This window comes from Hippocampus comes, unplaced genomic scaffold, assembly GCF_001891065.2.
Source record: "Hippocampus comes isolate QL1 unplaced genomic scaffold, H_comes_QL1_v1.1 scaffold185, whole genome shotgun sequence".
In the NCBI taxonomy this organism is placed as follows: domain Eukaryota; kingdom Metazoa; phylum Chordata; class Actinopteri; order Syngnathiformes; family Syngnathidae; genus Hippocampus; species Hippocampus comes.
Window position 1 is genome coordinate 777,233 of NW_017805931.1, and position 15,031 is coordinate 792,263.

The 15,031-nt window shown below is 43.3% G+C and overlaps 2 protein-coding genes and 1 long non-coding RNA gene across 4 annotated transcripts in view; all 3 read right to left on the reverse strand.

Moving 5' to 3' along the window:
- The window catches only part of nsmfa (NMDA receptor synaptonuclear signaling and neuronal migration factor a), a 36,810-nt gene extending 36,313 nt beyond the window's left edge, over positions 1 to 497 (reverse strand). The window contains exon 1 of the mRNA XM_019890111.1: positions 415 to 497. The gene's annotated coding sequence lies outside the window, so the exon portion shown is untranslated. The remainder of the gene's footprint in view (positions 1 to 414) is intronic.
- Positions 498 to 5,865: 5,368 nt separating this feature from the next.
- On the reverse strand, positions 5,866 to 8,058 carry LOC109527958 (uncharacterized). Its single transcript, XR_002170608.1, has 3 exons — positions 7,696 to 8,058; positions 7,498 to 7,565; positions 5,866 to 5,989 (listed from the first exon to the last, which is right to left on the reverse strand). It is a non-coding gene; the product is annotated as an uncharacterized LOC109527958 (long non-coding RNA).
- A 2,798-nt stretch (positions 8,059 to 10,856) lies between these two features.
- The window catches only part of LOC109527957 (patatin-like phospholipase domain-containing protein 7), an 18,465-nt gene continuing 14,290 nt past the window's right edge, over positions 10,857 to 15,031 (reverse strand). Inside the window, exons 31-37 of one of the 2 annotated variants that reach the window (XM_019890199.1) lie at positions 14,662 to 14,778; positions 14,405 to 14,553; positions 14,093 to 14,245; positions 13,890 to 14,009; positions 13,272 to 13,356; positions 11,770 to 11,885; positions 10,857 to 11,318 (exon numbers count right to left, since the gene is read on the reverse strand). In XM_019890199.1, the coding sequence (XP_019745758.1) occupies positions 11,205 to 11,318; positions 11,770 to 11,885; positions 13,272 to 13,356; positions 13,890 to 14,009; positions 14,093 to 14,245; positions 14,405 to 14,553; positions 14,662 to 14,778 (854 nt within the window). In that variant the 3' untranslated portion in view covers positions 10,857 to 11,204. The remainder of the gene's footprint in view (positions 11,319 to 11,769; positions 11,886 to 13,271; positions 13,357 to 13,889; positions 14,010 to 14,092; positions 14,246 to 14,404; positions 14,554 to 14,661; positions 14,779 to 15,031) is intronic. The other variant, XM_019890200.1, reaches the window with a different exon arrangement.

Below are 15,031 nucleotides of genomic sequence, written 5' to 3' on the forward strand. Positions count from 1 at the left end.
CAAGTGCACAAAACTGGCCACGCCTTCTCTCCTTGATTGGTTGTTTTTCCTCGGGCACAATGGTTTCTTAAAAATCGGATTGCAGGGACAAGAGGAAGCCAGAGACGGCAGATTTTTTTTTTTTTTTTAACTTGTGCTACTCTGAGGTCAGGCGGATAGTTTTAACAAATATGACCCAAAAATTTTTTATCATCTTTTCTTTTTTTGGGGGGATGAGGGCAGTTGTAGCGTCATCATCGTTCGTGTGTACAAACACCGAATGAATGACTAAAACGCGCAACATGTTTTGGGTAAGTGAGAGAGTACATGCCAAATCACAAGTCCCCTATAGCTGCATCATGAAGGAAATGAAATGTGTTTTTAAACATGATTAAATGGCATTACAGGTGAAAAAGAAGTTAACCCATTACTCACCCTTTGACGTCATTGAAGTAGCACGGAAATGACCCCACACCGAAGGCTCGTTTTTTTTTTGGATCACACACGCACACGCAGATAACGGCCTGAGCAGAGGACAAATTGCACCAAAACGGCCGATTAGCCTTTGAGTATCCAACCAAATACTTCTTCGACCCGCGGGTCAATTCAACAGCATCGCAAATTCTCAAGATGTCCTTAGGCGTCTTATAGACTTTGCTATGTGCACAGCATGCGCGCACACACACACACACACACACACACACACACACACACACACACACACAAAATAAAAATCAATAAATAAAGCACAGTCCCACGAGGGTGGTGTGAGCTCCTATAGACCATTAAGTAATAAATTATTTCAGGCGAGTTTGACGGAGATTGTGCGAGAGTGGATGCCGATAGACTGTCGATGAGGTGGGATGATTAAGATGAGAGGAGGGAAATGTGAATGGCATGGGAGGGGGCAGTTTTTGTTTTGTCAAGATGGGGGGGCACTTGTGAAAAACGGAGAAAAAGGAAGGCACGGTCGCAAATTTATTGGTGTCCCCTTTGACCCTGACCAGTCAACAAAAATTAAAAATGAGCAGCTCGACAAAATCATGGTACCCTTGACATCTGATTGCAAAGCATATTGAGACAATGAACGTCAAATTCAAACCATTTCTGCAAGTGTCATTGAGACCTAATTGAGGAATTTTGACCTGTTGCTCACGAGCAAAGGAGGAGTGGCATTTGGCGGCTTACGGCTCGTGCGGCTGAAAAAGCCGCTGCGTATTACAGAGGGAGCGAGGGCACGGTGCGGGTTCACCTGCCATGGCGGGGGCCAGGTGAGATGGATGCTGGCAGTCAAGTGACACAAGCGAGGCAGAGGAAATGAAGTGCAGCGGCGGAAGGAGAGATTTTCACGGGCGGGGGATGATTGGTAGCGCAATCTGAAGGCAGAGGAGGAGAAAACGTGCGAATGTATATATGCATGTATAATATATACTATATATAAAACAGATGAATGGCATTTTCATTCATTCATTTCTATGGTGACAGATGATTTTGTGAGACGAGTGTTTTGAGTTACAAGTGTGGTCACGGAGTAAGTCAGACTCGTATCTCAAGACACCATTGCATGTGGTTTGAATTTGGGAGCAGTCAGGCAAAATCTTTCCTTCAAGGGCTCACGGACTTGGTCAAAATGGGCTCAAAATTGTTGCTTCAAAACGAAAGCGGTGGATTTCTTGTCTCCTCTTGGGCGAGGGTTATTTTGGTCGTTTTGGTGGTTGTACTCATGATGCACCTCCAAATTTCATGTTGCAGAGTGAAACTGGATTTGAGGGCTGAAATTTTCCCCAAATTACTATCATGCTAATATGGGGGGTGTGGGGACTAGCATGGGGGGGTGTTTGTGTCATGCCTCGAGAACTAAGAACATGACATGGGTGCATAATATTTGTGCATATGTTTGGTTTTGCGCATCAGAAGTCCTGATAAAGGCAATTCATGGCCAAAGAAAAGTAATGACAAGGGGAAAAAAAAGAAATTCAAAAGGGCATTCTTACATACTGTGCCCGCGCGCATAACTACCTTTGTCCTCTCACATATATTCTTCCCTGAACCTTTGATTTCTTGTTTCACCCTGCTGCCCCCCCTTACACCAAAGCCCAGCTGCAGAAGAAAAATCTGAAACAAGGTCAGCCAGCAGACATTTATCCCCACTGCGTTGGAGGACTCGTGCCAGCGCATCAATTTTGCCGTAAGAAGCACGAGTGCATACAATTACAGAGGCAAGCCGTGATGGATAAACGGAGCGTGAAAGCGTCCAGAGGCAAGCAATAAGCAGACTTGCTAAGAAATAAAGTGCCATACAGGCAGATGCTTATCAAGAACTGTGAGTGGAGTGTGCAAACACTCCATGTTTAGTAGGGCGGCTGCCAGCAGAAGCGAAAAACAACCCATTACATGTGTGTACATGAAGCTAACCGTGGAAGTGGGTTAGCGCCTTTTGGGGACTGGCCAAGTCAATCACTGGAACTGAACCCAATTGAAGAGGAGACTTGAGCGGCTAGCCTGCACGTGACAAGCGACTTTGCCCAGGAAGCTAACATAGCAGTCGACATCTTCACTCGATGCTCCTTCTCGTCAAACGGCACAAACGGATGAGGCTCTAAATGCAATACAACAGCCACAAAAAAAAAAAAAAAAAAAAATTCAAATGATAAAAATCCAAAGTCACCAAGAGTGGTTCTATACCAACTCTCGTTGACAAGCCTCTCAAGCCAGTGGGAATGGACCAAACCGAAAACTACCAAAATCACAGCAATAACTACAACAAACAACAATTTTCCTGCCCAGTCAGCGGCAAAAAAACGGCATGACACCGAAAGACTGGGACAAAAGTACTTGGACACCGTCTTTCGACTTACAATGACTGCTGCAGTCTTCTACTTCTCCCCTTACCACTGCCGCAAAAAAGCGGGAGAAGGGCATTCTCGACTGTACGCTCCTTCTAGGCAATGGATTTAATAGTGGTATAAACTTCCTGCTTGGGGGAAATTAAATAAAGGGCGATAAGAGAATATGCTGGAATCGAAGTACAGAGTAGGCATCACTGTCATACATATCCAAAATGCCTCACTCACTCCTCCAGCTTCTCCCCTGCAGATTGGGAGCACATCTCTCAGTACTGAATCATCGTAGACCTGAACTCCCTCTCATGACGGTGACTCATCTCTCTCCCTCTCCCCCGTGCTTGCCAAAAGTCGTCTGGATGGTAATTGTCATTCCGCCTGGTTAACGGGAATCCCCGCGGTCACCGAGTCCACCCGCCCCCAACCGGGTGACATTCAGCCGGCTGCGATAAATGAGCCGCGGAATCCCACCGCTGACGGGGGTCCTAGTTCGTTGGCATGATGAGGGCGTTCACGTCGCAGAGAAAGACAAGGAGCACATGTCACCTTGACACCGGGCATTAAAATTATCGCTCAGACATTCCATTTTATCTTAAGTTCCTCCATCTCACATTTTGTCATGAATCTTTTGTGTCGAATTACACTTGTGAAGACAATGTTAAGACAGCGTTCTGTATCATCGAACCACTGGATTAAAATGTTGACATTTTCATATAATCACACACAAAAAAACCAAAACAAAAATCGCTATGAAAGCAATGTCCAGTCATTGAGTAGCTATTTTTAGAACAGATCCACGGGTTGGCTACTTATGTGGTCCTTGTGGGATACTTGTTGCCCATGGGGACCCCATTGGTCCCTTGTTTACGTGCTAACAAAACTAACCTGTGAGAAGCAGGGTGTCCACATTCCCGGAAAAATAACTAGACTAGATAATAGAAGAAGCTAGGCTAACTGTTAGCTGGCCTGTTAGCCAAACTGCAGTTGCAAATTCTTTTCCTTGTCCTTTTTGTTGTGATGAACTGTGGCGGTGCTAGCTTGAATAATGGACCCGGGTGGGAAACCTCCCTTTGCTTGCGTGTTTAAAATTTAAAAACTACTTGGCGAGGGATGTACATGCACTACGATTGACTGGCGACCAGTTCAGGGTGTATCCCACCTACTGTCCAAAGACAGCTGGGTTAGGCTCCATTACGCTTGCGACCCTCGTGCTGTCATGACAGTCTTAGTCAATTCTTACAAAGAGCTAAACTTAATTCACCCCTGGATACAGCGATCTTCGAACAAGGAATATACAGTATCATACAACGTTGATCCTTTTTAGTAACAGTAACAAAAGGTGTTATATGCAACACAAACAGTTATTATTTTTTTTGCGCGTGCAGCAACAGCGCTAGCTCTACCGTGATTCACTTCCCAATTGGCTCGCGTAGTGTTTCACTTTTCAATCATGGCATCTGTGGCCCAACTCGGTGAGGAACGCACACATAAGGATTTGCGATAAGCATTTACGATTGTTGGCGCGACCGTTTTTTCGAGCAGATCCGCGGATGAGAACAGACTGCGTAGGTCCCACTGAACACATAATTTCCGCAGTGAATCTAAATGATGTCGGAGGGGAACCCCCGCCCCACCAAAAAATGCCATCTGGTGGGGAAAATGCCCAGATTGCAATTGCTACTCAAGTCAACTAACTTCCTATTTTCCTCCGATTTTGTTTTGGTGTGATACAATATGTTCCTCCATTAGGCAGTTGTGGATGGCCAAACATTTGGCCACTTACTCTCTTTCAGCCTTGCCTGTGTCATTTTATTTGTCTCCACAAGCACTCCATCTGTGCATGATAGCTGACAGCGAAGCGATGGATGGCCGTCTGGACTACAAAGGCGGCCATCACTGTCTCGTCCGTCATGTGAACGCTCGCGGACAAAATCTAGCTCCGCTCTTCCAAAAAGCTCTTTCGGTGTTAAGGTCAAACAAACACGTTTCCACGGCTGATAGCAGAAGCTTTTAATTCATACCGACAGCTCCTGGCTGTATTGGGAGGGTCGCGTGTGAGGCAAATCTGTTGACGGAGGGTAGATCGGCTGCATTTCATTTGACCGTTTCAAATGTTATAATCCGTTTTACCCTTTTATTTGTACTTCATCAAATTATAATAGCTGGATTCAACGTGGTGTCAAAAGTGGTAGCACTCAAAAGATACGAACTCGACACCGAACTATAAAGGCCCTCTGCAGAAAGCAGACGTCCACGAGAAACTCAAATGAATATGGTCTGCATAGCCATTTTAAAGAACCCCCCTGCACCCCCATTGACATTATTACAGGTTTAAGAGTGAAAGCTTATTCATTAACAGAAATGGTACGAAGGCACTCTGCCCAAGTCCAAATGATGTTTTAAAATAAGACTTCAAAAACATTAACTCAAGGTACCATCAATGAAAAAAAAATTGGGATATTAAATATTAGATACCTGAATCATTGGTAAGAATAATTGCTGGGTCTCAGTTGAACAGTGACGTTAGAGATAAAATTTTGGACACCCGATTATCATTGTCAACAACAACAACAACAAAATAATAATAATTGCTGGACAAATTGAAAATAGAAGAAAAATGGATTTGGTTGAACCCTTTTGCAGCTAGCATGATTTCACTCTTGACAAGATTTCAGAGTGTCTTTCAGAAAAATACCCTCCGCTCAGTCTGATAATTCAACAGATTAAAAAGTGTCGAGAGCTAATATCAAACTGATTCACACCCTGAAACAACCGACTCTACAATGAAATGTGACGATACACGGAGTGATCATGTATGTGTGCTGACAGCAGTGTAAGCAAATTTACCGGCGTGGTGTTAGCGGTGACATAACTCTTCCTCACGGGGAAAGCCCTGCAATCTCATTACTGGTCCAGAATCATCGGCGAGACTAATGACATTCGCATTGGCTCTAGGTTCGACCCGTGTGTGTGTGTGTGGGGGGGGGGGGGGGGCTTCATCCTACGTGACATCCATGTCTAGCCCCTCCTTGACTCACCTTGCTACTGCAGCAGACGTCGCTCCTTCCAATTTTCTTCCCCTCACACCCTCTGCCGTCCTCCGTCCTCGCCGTCCCTCCCAGGTGACGTACTCCCGACGCGATGCCAAGTGAGTCACTGATTGAGAGCTTGGTGGAGAGAAAATTGAGAAAAGTGGATGAAAGTGGGCAGAAAAGTGGAAATAACAGGGAGGGAGGGAGGTTTAGTAATTCATAAGGAACCAGGTTTGGGCATCAAATGAGAACAGAGTTAAGACAAACTCAGACAGAAGCTGAGATTCAAACCCAGATCCTCAGAACTGCAGGGCAGACGTGCCCGACCACCATTCCAATGCACCGCCACTATACCACATGTACCCTGTTCTGTGCGACTTTATCAATATTGCACCTTTTTAAATTGCTGTCCCCAAAGAAGCATTAAAACTCTCTCAAGCTACAAAACAATTGTCGGAATTGTTGGTGCCATAAAAAAAGGCTGATTATTTTGTGGTATATTTATGACTGCACTGTGTTGTGCCCCCTCGCGCGAGTGCCTTTGGCGCAGCGTTATACTGCAATGCTAAGACATTGGGAAATTTCCAGTGGGTATATTTAAGCTTCCTACAAAAGTAGATGAATAAAAGGGAGCAAGGCCAGCGTTGGCTGTCCTCCCAAAGGCGGCGAGATAAATAGCCCAACGCTGGCCCACTTGTAATCTTCCTTTACTGAAAACAAAACATGCCCTTACTGGAGTCATTCATGTCCACTGTGGCTGAGAAAGAAAATGGCAAATGATGATGTCACTAGTCTTAAAAAAAGAACATCACAGAGAAGGGGGAACATTGAAGCCAAATCAGAATGTTTAGAGAAAAAAAAAAGAGCCAAGTATATATATAAAAGGAGCCTTGAAATAACGATACAACCTTGACAAATGCATGCTGCATCCTTGAGCATCTTTTTTTGTTGTTGTTGTTGTTGTTTTTTGCCGAAACGTTTGAGCTGTGAAAATATATCCGCTTAAAGCCTCTGGTGGCTGGAACATTATCGAACCAGAATTTCCACACCATGACAATCAGGCGCTCGAAATTGGCCAAACCAACAGATGCTCTCATGGTAAACAAAAGCAAGCTTCTGCTAGCAAAAGGATGTTTGCCTATTTATTGCATAAAAACACACGAGAATTATTAATCCATTTACCAATGAGCTAGTTCAATCTCCCACTTTCTCCTCAGGGAGTTCCTCATCAGCCAATTAATAAACACACAGGGGAGGAAGATAGGCCACTGAGGGCTGGGAGACACAAATTTGGATCGATACAATCACCCAAAAAAAAAGAAAAAAAAAATGCCCGGTGGTTAAATGAAGCGAAGCCTACAGGAAATGAGTCTTTTTCGACTGAAAGACAAAGCATAACTACCAAGTGACTTTGTCAAAAATCACTCCGTTGTCATGAAAATGTAGAAAAAAAATCAAACTGAGGACTTATTTGTAAAGTAACCAAACATACACACATATGGCGATAAGTATCTTATAATGCCTTTCTGTCATAATTTCCCCTACATTGGATGTGCGATGTTCACTATATGCTTGCAGTTAATAACCACACATAAAAATATCAAGTCAAATAGAAAAATGGGGACATCTCAAAGGCACCACACCGTGAGTTTTACTCGGGAAGCGTCACACGAACAGCATGGTGGCGTACAACGGCCTCACCGCTCAATTACTGTTGACAGATTTGGGGGGGGGGGGGCGGATTGGAGATGAGTTTGCGACCTTTAGACAGCCAGCCGACTTGATTTATAGCTGGTTAAATAGAGCAGTGCAAATACACACATAAATATCCCTGTGTCTACCTTTCCTTGGCACGCTTTGTCGTCCTCAGCCCGTTTCGTTGCCTGCTGTCCTTCTCATTGCGCCTTCGGGCTAGCTTAGAAATGGGGACACAAAAAAGGGGGTGACTGAAACAGGTAAATGGGTCAGTCTTTGTTTGAGTGTTAATGTCATGTGAGACAGCGCAAGAAAATCCAACACAGTGTGCTTTCTATGCAGATCGACAGGGCGCTAATATATTCATCTTCTCCGGAGTCCTTTTAAATAAAAGTCGTGACCTGTGTGTAGGAGTGCAGTTTGGATGTTCTGTTTTTAAACAGAAATGCAACATGGGAGGTCAACTGGAAAATAAGTCGTATCTGCTTGTTCCAGCGCCCTTGCATGATGAGAATTTTTTTTTTTTTTTTGAATAGGAATAAACATGAACACCTCACTCTTGTCCAAAATACGTCACCGGCGGGGCTGACGGATGCTGAAAGGAAATGTCAGTGTTTGCTCTCCAAAAATACTCCAGTGACGTGAATAGTGTACTTTGACAGAGGTGTTGTCAGGATTATCTTCTAATCGAGCTATGTTTTTTTTTTTTTTTTTATCAAAATGTGGTCACCCTATGACTGTGGATGATTTGACAAGAGTGACAGACGCATGCGCTGCTACCCCTCACTGCGATGTGTCACTCTGGCCACCCCGCTGAAAAGAAAAAAAAAAGTGGTGAAGGCATCAGAGAAAATGGTGACGTCCGTGGACTATAGACTTGAAAGGTTTTCCCAAAAATATTAAGCATAACTCAACTGTCACTTCGAAATACTTCATGTATACAGCAAATGAATTATGGGAGGTGTGTAAACCGTGGAAACACCAGCCAGGCTGCTCATTTATTTCTTCAATGGAATCATTTATTTATAATAAACATACAAATTGCACAATAGTGTTTCGTTAGTAACAGCTGATTATCAAAAGACATATGATACAACATAAATACTCATCAAGCACGGAGTGAAGGCATACCGGTAAACATTGTGCGCTTCTCGAAAGCTAAAAGGCTCAATGAGAGCACAAGTGGTTGGCGTTAGTGTGTTTGTTTCAGTCACCTGGCGTGCTTCCACACGTAGCATCAGCGTCTCATCCATCACAGCTTCAAACAACTGGTGAAACACTCAGTCTGGCCAAACTTCAATTTCTTTGTGCTTTTTGGAAACACCCCAAGACCAGAAGTAACAACCCCTTGGCTCCAAATAAGGTGCATAGAAAAAGCTGTTCAAATGCCAGGATTGTGTGATTATTAAAAAAGAAAAGAAAAAGATAAATCACCCACCCTACCATTAACATGACCTATAGCCTGCATCACTCATTAATAAAAACAGGAGGCAGTACACACCAAGCACCACTTAAAGTGAGTATGTGTGCACCTGCTGCTGAGCGGTTTGGGGCGGGGGGCCTCCTTCATAAGTCACACTCATGATTTTGCATTTAGAGTGACGTCAGAACCGTGGTTGCCAGTGTGTGACTGCAATCACATTTTTCATCTCGGCACTAACTTGAATCAAGACTATGACGGTTCGTTCTCAGGAAGGCAACAATTCACGTTTACACAATTTGGCCTGAATTGGCTAAAAACTTTTGGCGAGAGGTTTGTCAAATCTGTGTACCGTCAATCCAGACTGGGAGCACCTGAGACAGCCTCCTTAACCTGTAACCGTTGTATCTAAATTGTATACATTTTAAATTGTGCGGAAACGGACTCTTTTTTTTTTTTTCTCCTAACTACCGGTAGTGCAGAATGACTCTCTACAATAACGATATCTTGATGGAAGGAAGTGAATCTTGTGACTCTAAAATCGGCTAAATGTTTTTCCTTCAGCTGGACTTGAAGCTTTGAGCCGGCACATTATTTCAGTCATTATTAAGGGGGGGATGCAAATATTCAAATGAGCTGTAGAGGTCATATTCATGGTAGAAGAGGTTTTTAAATGATTCATCTCGGTCTTTTTATATATGACTAAAACCTGGTTGAATAGGCGTGTGTAGACTTGATATCCAATGGAGCATCAAATGTGAGGTTGAATTCTAAGATCGCACAATTGCCTTGGAGCATGAAAGCATTTGCTTCTTTTCGGGGGGCTTTATTGCGCTGCGTCAACAAAGGAGGGGCGAGCCACAACAACTGAGTGAAAGATGCGCATGATGAGGCTGGAGGGCTTTTCTCTCAAAGTTAAGGCATAGATTTGGCTTTTATGTTTTGCATTGAATTTGTTTTTACGGCTGACAAATATGGATGAGTTGCAAAAGGCAGCGGCGAGACATTGTGCCTTTGTTTAAAATGAAGAATACGTTTTTTTGTTTTTTTTTTTAATAGCAGTTAACATATTTGTTGAGTTGCATGAAAATTGTCACAAAAAAAAAAAAAACACAGTTAAAGGTTTTTATCATGACCGCAGTTTGACCTTGTTAAAGATTTGTTTTGCATTCGATTGGAAAAACGGAATCAGACAAGCATCCTGTCAGACATTTTCATTTTGAATTTAAATGTTGCTCTGCACTTTAAAATTGTGGGCTTTCTTACCCTCACGATTAAAGAATTTAAATGATACAATTGTGAGTGTGAATTTAATTACAGTACGTTATACATGTCTGAAGGATTAGCACAACTTTGCAACCTACATTCAACTAAATGATTGTTGTTTGTGACAAAATACATATTTCAACAACGGAAAAAAAAAGTGTAACACGGAGTTTGATCAGGCTACAAAACAAAAACGACAAAAAATCAACATTTGCATTGAAGTGCATATCTGGAATGACGGGCGAGCTACCTGTGCATAAAGGCTGAGGTTCGATATGTTCTCTGTACGGTTTCTCCACACAGTCAGCATACATTTGGTGCTGTTGTTTGGGGAGCGGAACGAGAAATCTCACATGGCAAGTAGAGGCGGCGCAGGCACACCCAAAACAGTCAAGAAAATCTCAAGCATTTTTTTTTCTACCCCCCCTGTAAACAGCAAAAACTAGGAAGCAAAAAGGCATTCTGCATTGACGGTATCCTTTCAGGTCAGCCTGAAGCCTTACGACACCACTTTATTCGTTAAGAGGGGAACAGCAAGGCATTTGCATTTTTTTTTTTTAATTAATTCCGAGGTGAAGAAAAAAAAAGGGGCAGCCAAACTGTGGCTGGTCCTATTTTTTATTTTTTTTGTCCAACTTTGCTGCTCCCTCCAGTGTCTTTAGGTATGGCACAAAATTTGTTTTCTAAGAAGTTGTGGTTGGGGGAGGGGGGGGGGAATACTGTATTCGGCTTAGGTTGTTAATTGAGAGGAGTATTAAGGCCTGGTGGTGCCAAATTTGCAATTCCTTAACTTGTTAACTAATTGCAATCCAAAGCTCGACCATCTCAATATGAGAAGTGATGACAATTTGGGAACGAGCGGGACTTGAAGCTGAATGAAGGCTAATCGCTAAGAGTCATGATGTCGAAACCGGAGTGCTGACTGAGGCAAACGTGGTGGTCTTAAATGTTCTTTCGTTATTGCACTCATTACTTGGCGGAACGTTTGGATAGTACTTCCTGGTTGGCTGAGATGTTCAGGGAGTGTCCGTGACCGGATACCGCATTGACGGGTCGGATACTTCGTTCATCCATATCTTCATCCTGAGGATTGCAAAGTGGTTCGTTAAGAGGCGATGTCACCAGAAAATGAGACATGATTTGTCAAATGGAATCCATATTGCATAGCCATCAACAGGACATTTCAAAACAAAACAAAACAAAAATCCTTAAATCGCTCAGTGCCTTAATTTATAATGCGATTTTTTTGGGGATTATGCACCAATATAGTCAAAAATATATGTTCAAAATCAGAAATTAATCAAATCATTTGCATGACAATATTTGAATATTTCTTGGCGAGAATGACGTTTAAATATCTCACTCCAACTGAATAGGCGTACAAATAATCTGACATGGTGTACATGCGAGGGACCCGTTCCAGTTCAACTTGAAACCCACGTCGAATGTTTCCTGACAAGAGTGAACATGTGACTCAGCAGTCGTAGCGCTTGCGAGAGATCACCCGACCCGTACGGCGACCGGAGGCCCGCACCGTGTCCGCAGTCTCCTCCCCTTCAGTATGCTCTCCATAGTGACCGTATAGCTCCAGGTCAGAGAGTGCGCTCTCCACTGCCTCCTCGTCATAGTCAGTGTGGTAGTCTGACTCCTCTGACGGGGAGGGAGGTGAGGACAGGGAAAATAAATAAATCAGAATAAAAGAGATCACATTTGTGGGGCTGTCGGGGAAGCGTGGAGGTGGGGACAGATGGAAGTGGGCGTGCAAGCGATGAGGTCGGAAGAGCGGAGAGGAATGAGAAACAAGCCGCGATTGGATGAGCGCGCACCATTGCTGCAGTGAAACCAAAATACTGTTTGTCACTTATGGCTTTTGCTTCATTTGGAGAATACAGTGGAACCTCGAAAGTCCAACATATTTGAGTTTGGAACAATTTTTGTTTTCTTTTTTTGAGAAAATAGGACCATTTCAAATCACACAAAATCTGAGTTGAGACAGGATCACTGGAATCACGGGCTCGGTTGTAGGCTCACCGAATTGATGCAAACAAAAGCCGCTCAAGTGCCGGCGGCCTGTATGGTTCAAGGTGTATCACCGCCTATTGCCCAACGGAGGCTGGGAAATGCTCCAGCTTACTCCCAGCCCTAATTAGGACAAGCACTATAAAAATAATGTAGTAGATAACTTGTTCAAATTGCCTACGCAGTTTTTTTTTGTTTTTTTTTTTAATATCAACATTTTGGCTCTGGAGAAGATTATTTCGCTTTTCATTATTTCTTATGAGAGCTGCAATGATTAATCGACAAGTAATTGATTGTCAAAAAAAATTATCTCGAATCATTCTGATAATCGATTAATCATTAAAACTTGGTTTTTAATTAAAAACAGTCCATTTCAGTTTCTCAACAGAAGAACATTGGAATATGCTTGCCCTTTTTTCCCCAGACATGTTACGGACTCTTCAATACATTTACGCATTCACTTTCGTTTGTACATTTCCTGCACTGTCACTTTGAAATAATCGGTAAAGGCGTTCGATTGCAAAACAAAGTGCTAGTAAGTTTGGCAACTCTGCCATGACTCACCCCCACATTGTGCCTCTTCAACTTCAAAGTGAGTGTTTTGTTTCACTCAGAGCGGTTAACATATTTTTGCTCATCAATCCAGGAAGTTAAAAATGTACTTAAAATAAACTGCCTATCATGTCTTTTGAATGAGCCAACAACTGATTATCCCAATTTTCTATTTAAAAAAAAAAAAAAAAAAAAAAAAAAAGAGGTTGATCAGCTTCCTGGAAGCCATTTTGTTGGACCATGGCGATTCCACTGTGTCTTTACGGTACTCACTTATGTACTCATTCTTGCAAAAAAGCAATAAATGAACAGATCAAGCACTCTGAATAAAAAAGGAAGAAATGAGGATATGGAATAGTATCAACATGCATGTGTACTATGAGTGTACTTGGGTTTGTTTGCACATGCGACAAAGAAAAAAATGACTTCAGGTGAGGGGGAAACTGCATGTGTGTGTGTTTTTACCATCCACCAGGGCTGGTTTGACAGGCTCAATGCGGGAGACGATTTCCGCCAAGTCAGTGAAGGAAGCGTTGGGGCACGTCAACACCTGGTCGGCACAAAGACAACCTCGGTGAATGGGAAATAAACGGTACGGAGCTCCACCGGGATCTAAACGTGAATCACGAGACAACACGAGTCACCTATCATTCTTGAGGCATCAGAACAAGTCAGGCTGACTCGACATTTGGAATGAAGTATTTTTGGTGCTGTCTGATAGCAGGTCAGATAACAACATTGCGATGAGCGATAACCGGAAAGAAAAGCCAAAGAGAGAAAGCCGGAGAGCGATGAGCGATAACTGGAAAGAAAAGCCAAAGAGAGAAAGCCGGAGAGCCGTGAGGCACTTTTGGCGCAAAAAAAAAAAAAAAACAGAGTGCAGCATAAAAGGTGATTACAGCTGGTCTCGGAATGATGGGAAAAGAGCCAATTATTGATGGAACGCTTCATCAAAATGTCAAGTCTGCTTTTGTCGTGCTGGAATCGTGTTTTCAAGCGCGGCACAAAAAAAATTCTGCCGTCTCTAAAGCATTGTGATGTAAGACACAGAACGAAGGCCAAGTGACCAAAGGGGGCGCTCACGTTATTCTTGCATTGCGTGTTGTGAAACTCCTCCTGGTGTCTGTCTTTCAGCATTTTGTCCACCACTCCACTGCGACTCCACACGTCAAACACAGTTTTGCCGTGCTGGTATCCCACCTCCTAACATCACAGTGTAGACGTGATTTTTTTTTTATGAAAGAAAAAAAATGACACATGATACTGTATTGTATATGAAAACATACAGCGATCTCATCAAACTTCCCAAACTCCAGCGTCCGATATCTGTCGATGGGGGGTCGGATATACTCGCAGTAGTCGCTGCTCTTCACCGACTCAAGGTGTCGAACGCAGCACACGTAGGCCAACCGGGTCTGAATCTCTGCCATGTTCAACACCTGAGCGCATGCACAAGCGAGAAACCCCTCAAAAAATAAATACAATAAAATAAAAAGGAACCCTCTCCTGCTAAAATTGTACTTGATGACTCGAAAAGTCCAGACTAGGTCTAAAATAATTGTTTTTGGGTTTGTTTTTTTTTTGAATCAATCCATTACCTTGACTTTCTCAGCCAGAGGGTTGAGGCGTTTCCATAGCAGCCACCAGCCTGACAGCGAGTCGCCGTAATTAGTGAGGTTGGTTTCATCGCGGCTGCCCACGTCGATAGCTATCACCACTTTGGCCCCCATGGAGCGTGCCACATCAGCTGGCAGTGACAAAAAAAAAAAAAAAGAGAGAAAAAAAAAAGATTTAGAACAGAGTTGAAAGATGAAGAAGAGATCAAAAACTCAGATCGGCAGATCGAATGAAAGACCTGGCAAGTTGTTGATGTAACCCCCATCCATAAGCAGGTGTCCATCTTTCGGGTCACAGAGAGGAGGCAGGTACCCCGAAAGCGACATGCTGGCTCGAACATACCTCCAGAGAGAACCTCAAAACAGCAAACCAAAAGCACTTCAATGCTTACAACGTGAACATCGTGCTCGTCTCGATTAGGGATTAAGAAAAACGGGAGAAAAGGGGTCTCCTTGTAGTGTATGAATTTGCGTGACTGTCGGGTAGTGAGCATACTTGGACCCCAGCCGACCAACAAAATAGTACCTGATGTTGCCAATGGGGGGGGGGGGGGAAAAAAAAAAAAAAAAAAAAAAGCCCCCCCTCCTTCGGTCTTTAATTTCGTCTTT